Genomic DNA, 12,863 nt, shown 5'->3' on the forward strand with positions numbered 1-12,863 from the left:
ATTATAATTTTAATTACAAATGTTAGCTACTACTACTACCACAATAACACAATGCAAGGAAAATTACCAAATGATTAGAAATGTTTTAAAAATCTTTCTCAATAATTATGTTGGCATTTCCAAAGTCAGATGAGTCAACTATTCACTGGGATTGCTGAAGCCACTAGAGTGCATATTTCACAGGGCTAACATGCTGCTTACAAAATCACAGCTCTGGTTCTCTACAAGTACTTTTCTAATAGTAGTTCAGAAAACATTTCCTAAAATACTTAGTTCCTTAGGTGAAATGGAGTTTTACAAATATATGATCACCTACACACCAGAAATTTTTTTTCAAATTTCTGAAAGAGTCTTGATTCTAAGCACACACAATAATGCAATTCAAGTAAGAAAAGGAATTCTAAAATTTTACTGTATAAAAATACATTGGAGATCTTATCTTTGATTCCTTCCACAGCTAACATCAACCTGACTCACTCATTCACTAAATGTCTAAATACCTAAATACCCACCATGTATGAAGTCCTATGCCAGGTACTAGGGGGCATATAATCTCTGCATTCAAGAGATAAAGACTCATACTGGAGTTAACAGGGTAAAGCACTAAATTTGCCTGTGTTCTGGTATGATGAATAATCAGCGAATGGTGCATGGCCCATAGAGCTCATCTTCCTCTTTTGGATGGACACCAATGAACCTGTAAAGCATAAAGCCAGGAATGAGATGCCACTGCCATATGGTTTACCCCCAAAAGCTGTTAATGGCTCAACTCACCTAAGTCTTCCTCGTTTACTTTTTATCCTCCACATCATGACTTTTGAAAATTTTTATAACATTTTTTAATGATAAAATAATCTGGAAAATATTTTATCAGTTTTTATTTCAATAAAACAAGAGGTAACACTTAGCCGTATAAAGCACTGCATGTGGAGAACATTTACACGAATACACAAAACTTCAAAAAACGAAACTCCAGTTTATTTCCATAGTCTTACAAAGGTAATGAGCACATAAAAATATCCAAAGTCATAGTTGAGGAATGTAAACTCTAGGAATACAATTATAAACAAGTATATTCACTATGAAATGATTAGTATCACTACGTGATTAGAAGTAAAGGTGAGAGGTACACAAGAAACTCCATATAAGAGAAAGCAACAGTATGTGAATAGGATCTTGAGTTTACTAGTAAAAACTTCATACTAAGACACAGGTACCCTAGAACTCTACCATAAAAAACACAAAAACATCTTCCAAAATGTCCACTGCTAGTCTCTTCATATATGCACAAGTTAGAAAGTATAGAAGACAACATATTTATGCTCTCTAATGAAGAATTTACCAATATTAAACACAAATGTGTTAACTCTAAATATTAAGTATAATTTTACTAAACAACAAATCTAAAAGTATAATTCATGCTAAGTAAAGGACTAGAGAGTTTGTTTTTCATCTAAAGATTGAGAAGAACCTACTATACATTAATTTCTACCTATAATACTTAAGTAACCACCAAATTATGTTTCTCATTAAATGTTTTTTAATCTTTTTTTTTCAGTTACATTATTTAACATACATATTTCCTTTGATGTGCTGACTTTTAATAAAGCATACATTTATTCTGCCTATTGATTCAAATGTTAAACTGCTTCATTTAAAATATATGTTTAAAATTATGTCTGAGTACATTTTTTTCTCTGTAATTTAAATTTAGCAGTTTTAACGCTTTAATTTTATTCTTCCAAAATAGGCAAAATCCCTTAAAAACTGGGATCGTTTTTATCTATTTTGGCTTAAATAAGATATTTCCCTTCAACTTTTTTTTTTTATTTTAATGAGTTATGTTTGCTGAGCAGTTGCTTCATAAATGAAAACAGCAATAAAATATTGTATCTCCAAAACAAACTTCAGTCATCATTTAAGGACTGAGAATTTCTACTCTTCAAATCTACGAAACTGCCTTAAATTAAGTTCCAGGATGGTGAGCAAGAACTCCAGGGTGCTTTCCTGTAGCTTCGGGGGCAAAAAGGGAAGACATCCTTGCCCTCCATATTCTGGGACACTCCCTTGAAAAGTCTACATAGTTGTTTCTCTCCCCACTTGGCTTCCAAAACGCTAGTGCTAGGGTCGAGCTTCACTACAACATACCCCAGGCAGTTTGCTGTTTCCAGAGTGAGAGGTTGGGTAATTTCCAGAATCCTTAGAAGTTTAAAATGTGGAATGGAGCTGCAATTTCTACTCAGATCCTCTGAGCTACAGGGTTTAAGACCACAATTTTATGTGGAATCCTTCTCCTGGTAAAATGTATATTGGATATATCTGAAGTCCATGAGCAAATTGTCATACCAGCATCTTCACAGCAAAATGACCTACAAAAGCCTTCCCAAATTTTCAAATTTGGGAAGGTGAGTAAGGAAAGGGCAGAAGGAGTAATAACAATTTCTTACCATAGTTAATATTATTCAATATTTATAATTACTACAAAATTTTCAAATTCATAATCCTTATTTGAAATATTATCAAAGTTTCTATAAAATAATTTCATTGTTAACATAATTTAACACTCCAGAAAATCAACTGGTGCAAGTTATTTGGAGCAAAAATTCAAAACCACCCCACTGAGTAAGCCTCCAGAAATTAAAAAAAAGAATACACAAGCAAATCGGTTGTGCATTGTATAAAAGGGTGGTAGCCCTTCCATACTTACAATTGCAAGCATCTACACATCTGACTCCATTTATGAATAACAAGAAAAATATAAAACGTTACATTTTTATTGCAAAAATAAATGAGAATCATTAAAAATTCAAAATTAGAAGTCGTGTCAATGTTATTAAAAGTTAATTAGCTGTCAGAAACAACAAAGGTTATAATGATCTAGTAGTACCTAACTAACATATTTCCATGATCTAGGGTTGTGAGACCACCAAGAATTCTAAATATTAGACAAGTGATTTGTTTGTACTCTGATAGTCTCTTGACCAGCACTTCTCAAACTCTACTGTGCGTAAAAATCACCTGCGGATCTTGTTAAAATGCAGATTCTGATTCCATAGGTCTGGGTGGTGCTGAAATTCTGCAGTTGTAACAAGCTGCCAGGTGATGCCAATGCTACTTACTAGTCTTCAGACTACCCTGCGTAGCAAGGGTCTAGCATAATAGCAAAATGAGGTTCCATTACAGTGGTTGAACTTTAAAATCTGAGCTGTCATCTGTGCCATCTGAGAATAAGTTACTCAAACTTATTCAAAAACATTTCCTAAGCAACTCAACTTGCTTAAAGTGCCAATCTTTTAAATTAGTTCTTAATAATATCAACACTGTTAGTACCTATACCTAGAGAAAAATCTTTGTTAAAGAATTACAAAAAGACAACAGGAAATTCACAGCGACATTTTACAAATATTTAAAATTGTACACAGGATTCCTATTAAGTGAATACAATATCAACTTTCACTTTCTGGTTGTCTTATATTCTTTTTGCTACAATTTAGGCCATTAGATCTTATTCTATTCTATTACTGGAACTAAAAACATGAAATGTACTTATGTCAAAAATCATACTGCAATTAGGACTAATGAATGAAAACTAGTTTATGCTTTTTGAAGAACTAGATTTAAATTTGTGGCCAAAGCAGTCATAGTCAAAACTGCATCCATAGTGTGTAAATGCTTCAGGGACCCTTCAAGACATACACATTTTTCATATATCTGAGGTCATGATAAGCAGGCAGAAGAGGAAAACACTAGTATTTTCTCTTTGTGTGCCCACAGCGAGAGTCTGTGGATAAGGACACTACTGTGTACTAATAGTAAAAGCCCAAGAAAGTGAACAGCTCCCTGGGCCTTCCTCCCCAGCCAACTTGCTCTCATTCTCGCACTGCTTTCTCTGACTCTGAATTATTACTTCAGCAGCCTTGATTTACAGGGAACCTCAACCATAGCTGAAATGACCACCACTAGCAAACACCAAACTTTTATGTCAATCTAGAGGTCACATACTCTCTATAGCTTCATACAAGCTTATTTTTAGTTTTCGTTAGGGGAAGGTAACTAAATTTGTTATTCCTTCTACAACATAATAAAACATTTAAAATAGGCCTGTCACAAAACAAGAAACATACTTCTTTTTTTCATACTTTGTAATTTTAAATTTAAGAACACAAACATAAAAAACCCTAAGTTAGTTATTATATAAATGCCCTTTGTCTATATTTCACTATTCTTAATTTTCTTTCATGACATTTCATCGATGAAAAAATTATCTAATATCTTTCATTTGCAGGCAAACAATTCAATCTTATATGGTTGATATTGGTGTCTTGAGACCTGTGTTGCAATATTTACAATGACTTCCAGGAAGTCTTCAATGATACATGCTCTGAATTATAGGAATCCAAAGTAACTAGGATTCCCAAAGTCGAGGAGCAGGGTAAATCAGCTTTACAGCCTATTATATCATAGGAATTATAAGGGATTTTCATCTGATAAATCCAGGTGAAACACTTCAGAACAACACACCTAGCAACAATCTGACTTTTGATATAAAAATGTCCCAAAGATAACAACAGATATCCCTCCATCTGTCTTCTGGAATCATATAATTTTCATCTCCTCACATTATATAATATTCTAGACATTTTTCAGTGCTTTGAATAAGCTGTTCTAATCTTAAAGATGACCTTGTTACAAACATTTTTATCAGGTACTTTTTATACACATCATTTTTGATTTTCATATGCCTGTTTTTCAAACTGGCTTGTTAAATGGCCAGCTGTAGAATTCCTGGAGTTCCACATCTGCCTCATCCTTTATGAAACAGTTCCCAAGTTTGGAGGTTCCCTTTCACTCTGAAAGCCAAACATACAGCTACCAAAACAGGAGTTATTTAAAAAAAAAAAAACAAAAAAACCCTCATAGCCTCACATATGATGTAGCCAACCTGATCAGACAATCTACCAAAATTTATTGTCACATTGGCAATCTCAGGGCAACAGTAAAATATAGGAAAGAAAATAAGACTCAAAGCAAGGGGAAGAACATAACCAAGAAATAACAAAATCATATTTCAACATACTGCAACCTAGACATTATTCCCTTCAAAATTCAAGGTAGCCTTCAGAATTTAAGACATTGGGGCTCCTCCCAGGAACAGGGATGAAAGACCTAGGGCACTTTCATACAGAAGCAAAGTGGTATTTCCAGAGTGACTGGTTAGTGAGAAAAATAAGTTAGAAATTAATCTGTTGACAGAGTAATGCTAATACTAGGAGGTCTCTGCTGACCTGATGGATGCTTCATCGGAAGTTCAGTTCTTTCAGAAATGTAAATAAGCTTTTCTTCCTGGAGACTATAAGCAGAAAACCTATTGGCATCTGTCCCAGTCCCACAACCAACAGCAGGTGATGGGTTATGTGGGACTGTGACACCACTGACTTGTTCAAAGGATTTACTAAACACAGTAGCAGCGGTCTTGGCCAAACCATGGCTACTAGGCTTAGGCAGGGATTGGCTGGTTGTTAAAGTAAGTCTCTTCAAAGAGAGAAGCTCAAGACTCTCACTTTGGGCTCTCTGAGTTTGTTTTCGAGCAAAGTGATCTTTGCAAGATTCCCCTGTAGTTTCTTTTTCTTTTCCTCCAGTTTTGCTTCCTCCTGACCGTCTCTGGTTCTTTCCTACACTTGTCTTGTTACTAGAATTGTGACTACTGTTTGATAAACCCAACTGGCTGGTACTAGACGCAGCCCTGGAATAAAATCCCTCGTCAACTTCAGATATGTCCGTCAGTTCCTCTTGACCTGTTAAATCTGTATTTCCTAAACAAAGAAATAACAAAGATTAGTTAACATTAAGTATTTTAAACAATTCTTTTTTTAATGACTAACATCAAATCAATTTACTTTAAATAAACTTTAGCATAATTTCATAAGGAAATAGATTATAGTAAAACAAAATCAAAGGAAAAATCAAAACATTTATTCTATAAAATCTTAAAATAGTCCACTGTAATTAAATAACAGTAATTTAGAATGTATTAAACAAAAAGCATGCCATAAATCACACTGCACAGTGCTTTTAGAAAGAATTCTCCTATTATTCATGCAAAAGATTAGAAACAATTAGAAAAAATATAACGCAGTAAACTAGGGGTATAGTCTCCCCTCAGTAGCAAAGCAATATAAAATCATAGCTCTTACCAACGGACTTTTTTTTAAAGAAGTGGTATTAGAATATTTTAAAGACTTAAAAAAATAAGGTTACGTTCTACACTGTAGATTATTTTACTAAGTTGAAAAAAAAAAACTAGACTATAAATATCTCAGGCTCTAACTTGTTAAAATTCTATACATATATTACCCTTCGTATCAAAGATAAAAATATAAAGATGAAAAAAATCATATTAGATCTCAAAACACAAGCAGAAAATTTTTGGAATTTATTCAGAGACAATATAGTTATGACAATTCCAAAGAACATTAAGAGTCACTGAGAAATTGTGGTGCATAATCCATGCATTTTGATTATTAGGTGACATGCAAAATTTTTGTGACTGTGCAACTGTTGCTTAAACATGCAGCAGTGGCCCTTTGCCATGAGATACCTTGGAGTGCAGCTATAAAGTGCTCTGCTAAAACTGCACTCTGCCAGGTGAGTTTATTCCATCCTCCATGATTTTTCTCACAGATTTTTGCCTCCTGATCTCTGGCAAGCCTTTGCTCTCAGTTCTAGGATCTGTGGCTGTTTCCTGCACACCCTGTATATGCTGAGCATCAATCTCTCCTAGTGTTCTGCCTTTTTCCCCATTCCCGGTTCTCTCTCTGGCCACACTTGTGACACTAATCTCAGGAATGACAAGGTTGCCCAATTCAGTAGTATCATTATTGTTGTCAGGTTGCTCTGGAATTGAAGATGATAAGACAAAATGATGGCTGAAAACAAAACAAAATAAAAATGCAAAACACGAAAAACAAAAGTCTCAAAATAAAATTGGACGACTGAATGTTATGAATTAAACCAAATATTTGCACTGTAAAAATTTCCATAACTTACAATATTCTGACAGCACTGGAGACGACAGGGTTATGTTCTTTAATTTTAAATAACAAAGAAAAAATTCACAGAGCACCACTTCATGTTCTGCATTTTTTCATGCACATATTTGACATGGAGTATAAACAGAAATATTTTTATAAATCAAAATGGAATTTCTATTGTTTTTAATATAACAGTGTGAACACTTGAACTTACATCAGGCCTTAGGGGAATGCTCAAGGATGTACAGCCAAAAAACTCTAGCTCTTGTCAACATTAGGAACCACTCCATTTAGGAACTCCCCTTTGTACACTTTGAGGCTGACTTAATAAACCATGATATTTTGAAAAATGCTTACTCATTTGTGATATCATGATTATTAATGCCACTGGTATAGTTTTTGTCTCACACACCAATCAGCTCCTGTAAGTATTAATGTGGCTGTCATATAATTAAGCAGTCTATTCCTTCAGACTCATAATTTCATAGGTATAAGACAACAGTTCATTACAACACTGGAGAAAAATTAAAATGGATTTTTAAAAACACACAAAGCAAAGTTGGAAAAAACAAATTGGCTGTCAATCTTCTATTCTGAAAACAACCACTGTAACTGAAACAAAGGAACGAAACTCCTTAACTAGTTAATTCTCTTAGACATGATTTTCCTCAGTATCTTATGTCACAGACAAAGGCATGATTTTATTAAGGCAAATATCTGTGGTAAATGGGGGTAGAATGGACCAGTAATGAAACTTAATGTTCAAAACAACACAAAACTGTAAAGGAGCACATACTCTTTACAAAAAATGTAAACCACAGATCTGCTGGAGGGATATAACCTATTATTTTCAAATGTTGTTAGCGATAGCATCATCAAACTCTCACTAATGGTGCTAAAACCTGTGAAACAATACCAGGTGGTAAAAGAACGGAGGCCTGAGCCATATACACCCTATTCCTGTGGATCTCAAACTTTGCTGCATATCTGTATCACCTGGGGGTCTTTAAAAATAACTGATGTCCTCCTCCCCACCCACCCCCCATTCTGATTTAATTCGTATGAGGCATGACGTGGTCATCAGGATTTTTTAAAAAGCTCCCAGGTGACTAATGTGCAGCAAAGTTTGGGAACCACTGCTATATCCTGACTCTTTAAAAATTTGAAAACTTAAAACAAAAGTTCTTACGGGTGCCCTGGATACTCCATACAGACCAATATGTTCTTCTGGAGGATCCTCTCCTCAGAGCTCCATGTTGCCCTGGGCTGGCAGGCCAATGTGCTAGCATAATAATTTTCCCTTAGCGCTTCAAAAACTTTTGACTAAAGTTCTCTAAATGAAATTTCTATTTCCAGGACATGCCAAAGCATGTTGGTGAGGTAGCAAGCAAGCAGTACACTGTACTTCTGTATGCTCCCTAATAATGTTTTAATGAGATAAAAAGTTCCCAATTGCTAACAGCTGTCTTCAAACTTAGGGCAAATAAAATCTTAGAGGTACATGCCAGAGCACATTGCAACTAAGAGTAAAATCACCATAGTGCTGTTGGGTGACAGCCAAGACGTGTCCATTTACATTGCAGAAGCAGTTTCACAAAAGATCTATTAAAGGAATCTTCAGCCAAAAAAGTTATGAAACTATGTAAATATAACAAAGCCAATGACTATTAAAATTCAACAAACCAAAAAAAAAAGATAAGCATAAGTGGCCTAATAGGATAAAGAACAATACTACTTACATTCAATGGCACTAAACTGTTTGAGACCATTTACATACAGTATTCAATTACATTCTCAAAACAATGTGTTGGTGAGCCTCTGAAGTAGGCAATATGATTCCCATTTACAGACAAGGAAACTGAAGTTCAGAAAGAGCTACACAACTATTCAGTGGGGGGAGTTGAACAGCAGAATCTTTTGACTTTAAATCTCCATTCTGTCATACTAGAAATTCTAACTCTGCAATTCATTTAAACATCTTCTGACATCCCCAATTAAATTTATTTGCTTAGATTCCCAGTCATTTCATAAAAAGCAAGTAACTTACTTCCACCGAACAGAGAGCCAGATCAAATAAAAGTCTCTCTGGTTTGTTTTTTAATGCAAATGAATTTTTTAAATTTAAAATGGTGCTTCTATGGTGAAGATTAAGAATTTTGAAAAAAAAAAAAAAAAAAACCCTTGCAAAAAAAGTTTCAACTTTTTTTCCTCTTTAAGAAACTTCGCAAGAAAAGAACAAGAATAATAACATACAAGGTAGCACTGGGCAACTGGATTGCTAATCACATACATTAAGATAGTGGTAAAGATCTGCAGCCCCAAAAGTAATGATATTAAATTTTTTTAAGCATGAAATTAAATGGCAAGTACAAAAATAAGATCATGTGTTTTCCCACAGGCTCTGACTAATTAATTGATGTATGTTATCACTCAAAAATGGTAACAATGGCAGATCTTAAAAAATGTTAATTAAATTACATTTATAAAAAGAAAAGCATCAAATTCTATACTGAGCTAAAAAGAACAGAAACATAAGTCTCAGGAAAAATTACAGAAGAGAGATAATTTTATAACACAAACAAATATTTGTTACATGATGTCGCTCCCCATTATCTCCCTCCCTTCATCCCCTATATAACTCTGTGACCCAGTCCCCCCTGCCCCACTCTCTTACTGGTCTCCGTGCTATTCCCTAGGCCTGGAATGCTCTTTTCCCAGTAGCTGCATGGCTCACCTCCTTACTTTCCTCAGGTCTTTTTAAAAAATCTCCTTCCCAATGAGCCCTCTCCTGCTCATCCTATAAAAAATTTCAACATTTCCTATACTTCCCATCCCTCTTCCTTACTTTGTTTCCTAACACTTACCACTCTCTAACATACAATTATTTATCTTATTTACTAAAAATGTAAGTTCCATAAGGGCATGGATTTTTGTCTGGTCATTACTGTATACCTAGTATCTGGAAAAGTCACTGATATACAGTAATCAAAAAAAAAACAAAACAAATCTGTTTCCATCAAGTCAATTCCAACTCATAGCAACCCTACAGAACAGAGCAGAACTGCCCCGTAGGGTTTCCAAGGAGCGCCTGGTGGATTCAAACTGCCAACCTTTTTGTTAGCAGCCGAGTTCTTAACCACCCAATAAATATTTGTTTGATGAATGGAATGATCTCCTTTTATGAGATAAAAATATTATTAGAATAAATAAATGTGGAAAAACATGCACAAGACCTGAAGTGAGCTGGCAGGAGCATGTCACTTGAGTTGATAAAAGGAAAAAATATAACATATGCTAGTAAGAGTTTTTGGATAGCAGAGAAAAACAAAGACTCTTTGTTTTGGAAAAGTGAAATAGCCACCTATAAATTTAGGTTCAGTAAAACACTTAAAAAAAACCCGTTGCCATCAAGTCGATTTCGACTCATAGCAACCCTAGAGAACAGAGTAGAGCTGCCCCTAGGGTTTCCAAGACTATAGTCTTTACGGAAGCAGACTGCCACATTTTCCTCCCTTGGAGCGGGTGGTGAGTTTGAACGGCCAGTCTTTCAGTTAACAGCCAAGCACATAACCACTGTACTGCCAGGGCTCCTTAGGAAAATGCTTAGTAACATCAAAAAAAAAAACTTTTTAAATCTTTAGTTCTTTTGTTATGTTATAGAAAGGATAACTAAGCTAAGGGGAGAAAGTTAATAATTTCTCTAAAAAAATTATATCAAAGATGCTTTAAGGCAATATAAATGTATACAAAAATAAACCTGTTTTAAAACCCAGAACTTTAAAGCCCTATGCAAAAGGTGTCATGATTAATCTATCCCTATAAAAAAACAATACTTACATTTGACTTCAAATAATTCAAAAGGCTTGATAAAGATCCAGAGAGAAACTTCTCAGGGAATGTTTTATTTGCATCACCTTTATGTAGGTAAATAGGTAACCTTCTCCCATATGCAGAAATGAGGAGAATTAAAGAATACTTGTAATAAACATTTCCAAATTGGTTCTCAAAGGCACTCAAATTATTTCTCCCTACAAAATTTCTCCTGGCTTTCAGAAAAAAAAAAGCAAAGCAAAATTGCAAACATCAATAAAACTGATCATGAAAAGTTGTGGTTCCTCGCAAATGTAATTTTATAGTCTTAAACATCTATTCCATTATATCACTCATAAAACCTTTTTATCCTAGCTTTTGCTTTCATTTCTTTCCAGTTGCCCTATTTACTAACGGTGATAATTTTAATAAAGGAACAATTAATTTATTCATAGAATTTAGGGATCTCTGTGTTCAGACTACCTTAAGAGTCTAAAGGAGTCTGGCTATGACACAAGGCACTTATAAACTTATTTGCAAAAATAACAAAAGAAGCTGAAACCTTAAAAAAAAAAATCTATACTTTTCGACATTAATTATGAAAAGCATTTTAGAGTAGACCCCAAAAGAAAGTCAGACACATTTCTTTACAATTTAAAAGATATAGGTTTTTTATAATGTCACAAAACACCTAAACGAATTTATACCTGTTGCTCCAGTTGTTTTATGTTTACAATTTATTCTATTCAACGGGAGAAAAACACTCTATATTCATGAAGCTATTCATTGCGATGTTATGTATAATAACAAAAATTAAAGACAAATTATTTAACATGTTAGGAAAATGGTTAAATAAATAATGGAATATCAACTCAATGTGGTAGTATGTAGCCATCAAAATAATTGAATTTCAGAAAATGTTTGACAGGGCTAACTGAACAAAAGCAAAAACAAAAAAAACAAAAAAACCCCTGCATCAGCTGCAACTATGAAAAGTACATACCCACTACCCCGTTGCTCTCGAGTCAATTCTGACTCATAGCGACCCTATAGGACAGAGTAGAACTGCCCCATAGGGTTTTCAAGGAGCAGCTGGTGGATTAGAACTGCCAACCTTTTGGTCAGCAGCTGAGCTCTTAACAACTGTGCCACCAGTACATACACATATGTAAGTACATACACACGGAAACCCTATAAAATGAAAACTGTTTAAGTAGTGGGATTCTAAGTGAATACACCCATCCAATTTATTATCATGTTGTTACACGGTTTTTCAATAAAACAAACAAGGAACAAATTGCTCACCCTATATTATAAATATCTTTATTATTTGTTCATTCATTCAATTACTATTCATTGAGCACCTACTATGTGTCAGGCATTGTTTTAGGTGCTGGGGATACAACAGCCAATCGAAGACTGCTCTCACAGAGTTTACACTATAGTATGGGAATTAAACAAGTAAAAAATAAGAGAATTTTAGTGGAAAATGCAATGAAGCATATAAGAGTAATGGGAGAGAATAAGTAGGGCAGTAGGGGAGAAAGGCTACTTTATATGCGTGGTCTGGAAACACCCCTTTGAGAAAGAGATAATTGAGCCAAGATGTGAATGATGAAAAAGTGCTAGCAACACAACCACCTGGAGGAAGAGAGTTCAAACTGGCACTTTTCCATCATTCAAATCTCACTGCAAATATTCCAAATAATATTACAAAGCCTCTAAGGCAAAAATGAGCTTCATATGTTGAAGGTTAGAATGAAGGAGTCTAGTGAACCAGCTTGAGAGTGGTCTATAGTGAAGTCAAAGCAGTAGGCAAAAGGTCGAATCACTAGAATCACATATGTCATAGATGTCATAGTACGCAGTTGGATTTCATTCTGATTGCACTGGGCAGCCAGAGATGAGTACACAGCTAAACTATTTGAGTACTTTATTAGCTTTTTTTTTTTTATCGTACTTCAGGTGAAGGCTTACAGAACAAATAGTTTCTCATGAAACAGTAGTACACATACTGTTTTA

The 12,863-nt window shown here is 34.4% G+C and overlaps 1 protein-coding gene across 3 annotated transcripts in view; it reads right to left on the reverse strand.

The window, feature by feature from the left end:
* Window positions 1-959: 959 nt before the first annotated feature.
* Window positions 960-12,863, reverse strand: part of HYCC1 (hyccin PI4KA lipid kinase complex subunit 1) — a 103,324-nt gene continuing 91,420 nt past the window's right edge. For all 3 annotated transcript variants that reach the window (XM_004377445.2, XM_023732315.1, XM_023732314.1), the window contains exon 11: window positions 960-5,813. In XM_004377445.2, coding sequence (XP_004377502.1) covers window positions 5,239-5,813 — 575 coding nt within the window. In that variant the 3' untranslated portion in view covers window positions 960-5,238. The remainder of the gene's footprint in view (window positions 5,814-12,863) is intronic.

Source organism: Trichechus manatus, unplaced genomic scaffold (genome assembly GCF_000243295.1).
Source record: "Trichechus manatus latirostris isolate Lorelei unplaced genomic scaffold, TriManLat1.0 scaffold00050, whole genome shotgun sequence".
Taxonomy (NCBI): domain Eukaryota; kingdom Metazoa; phylum Chordata; class Mammalia; order Sirenia; family Trichechidae; genus Trichechus; species Trichechus manatus.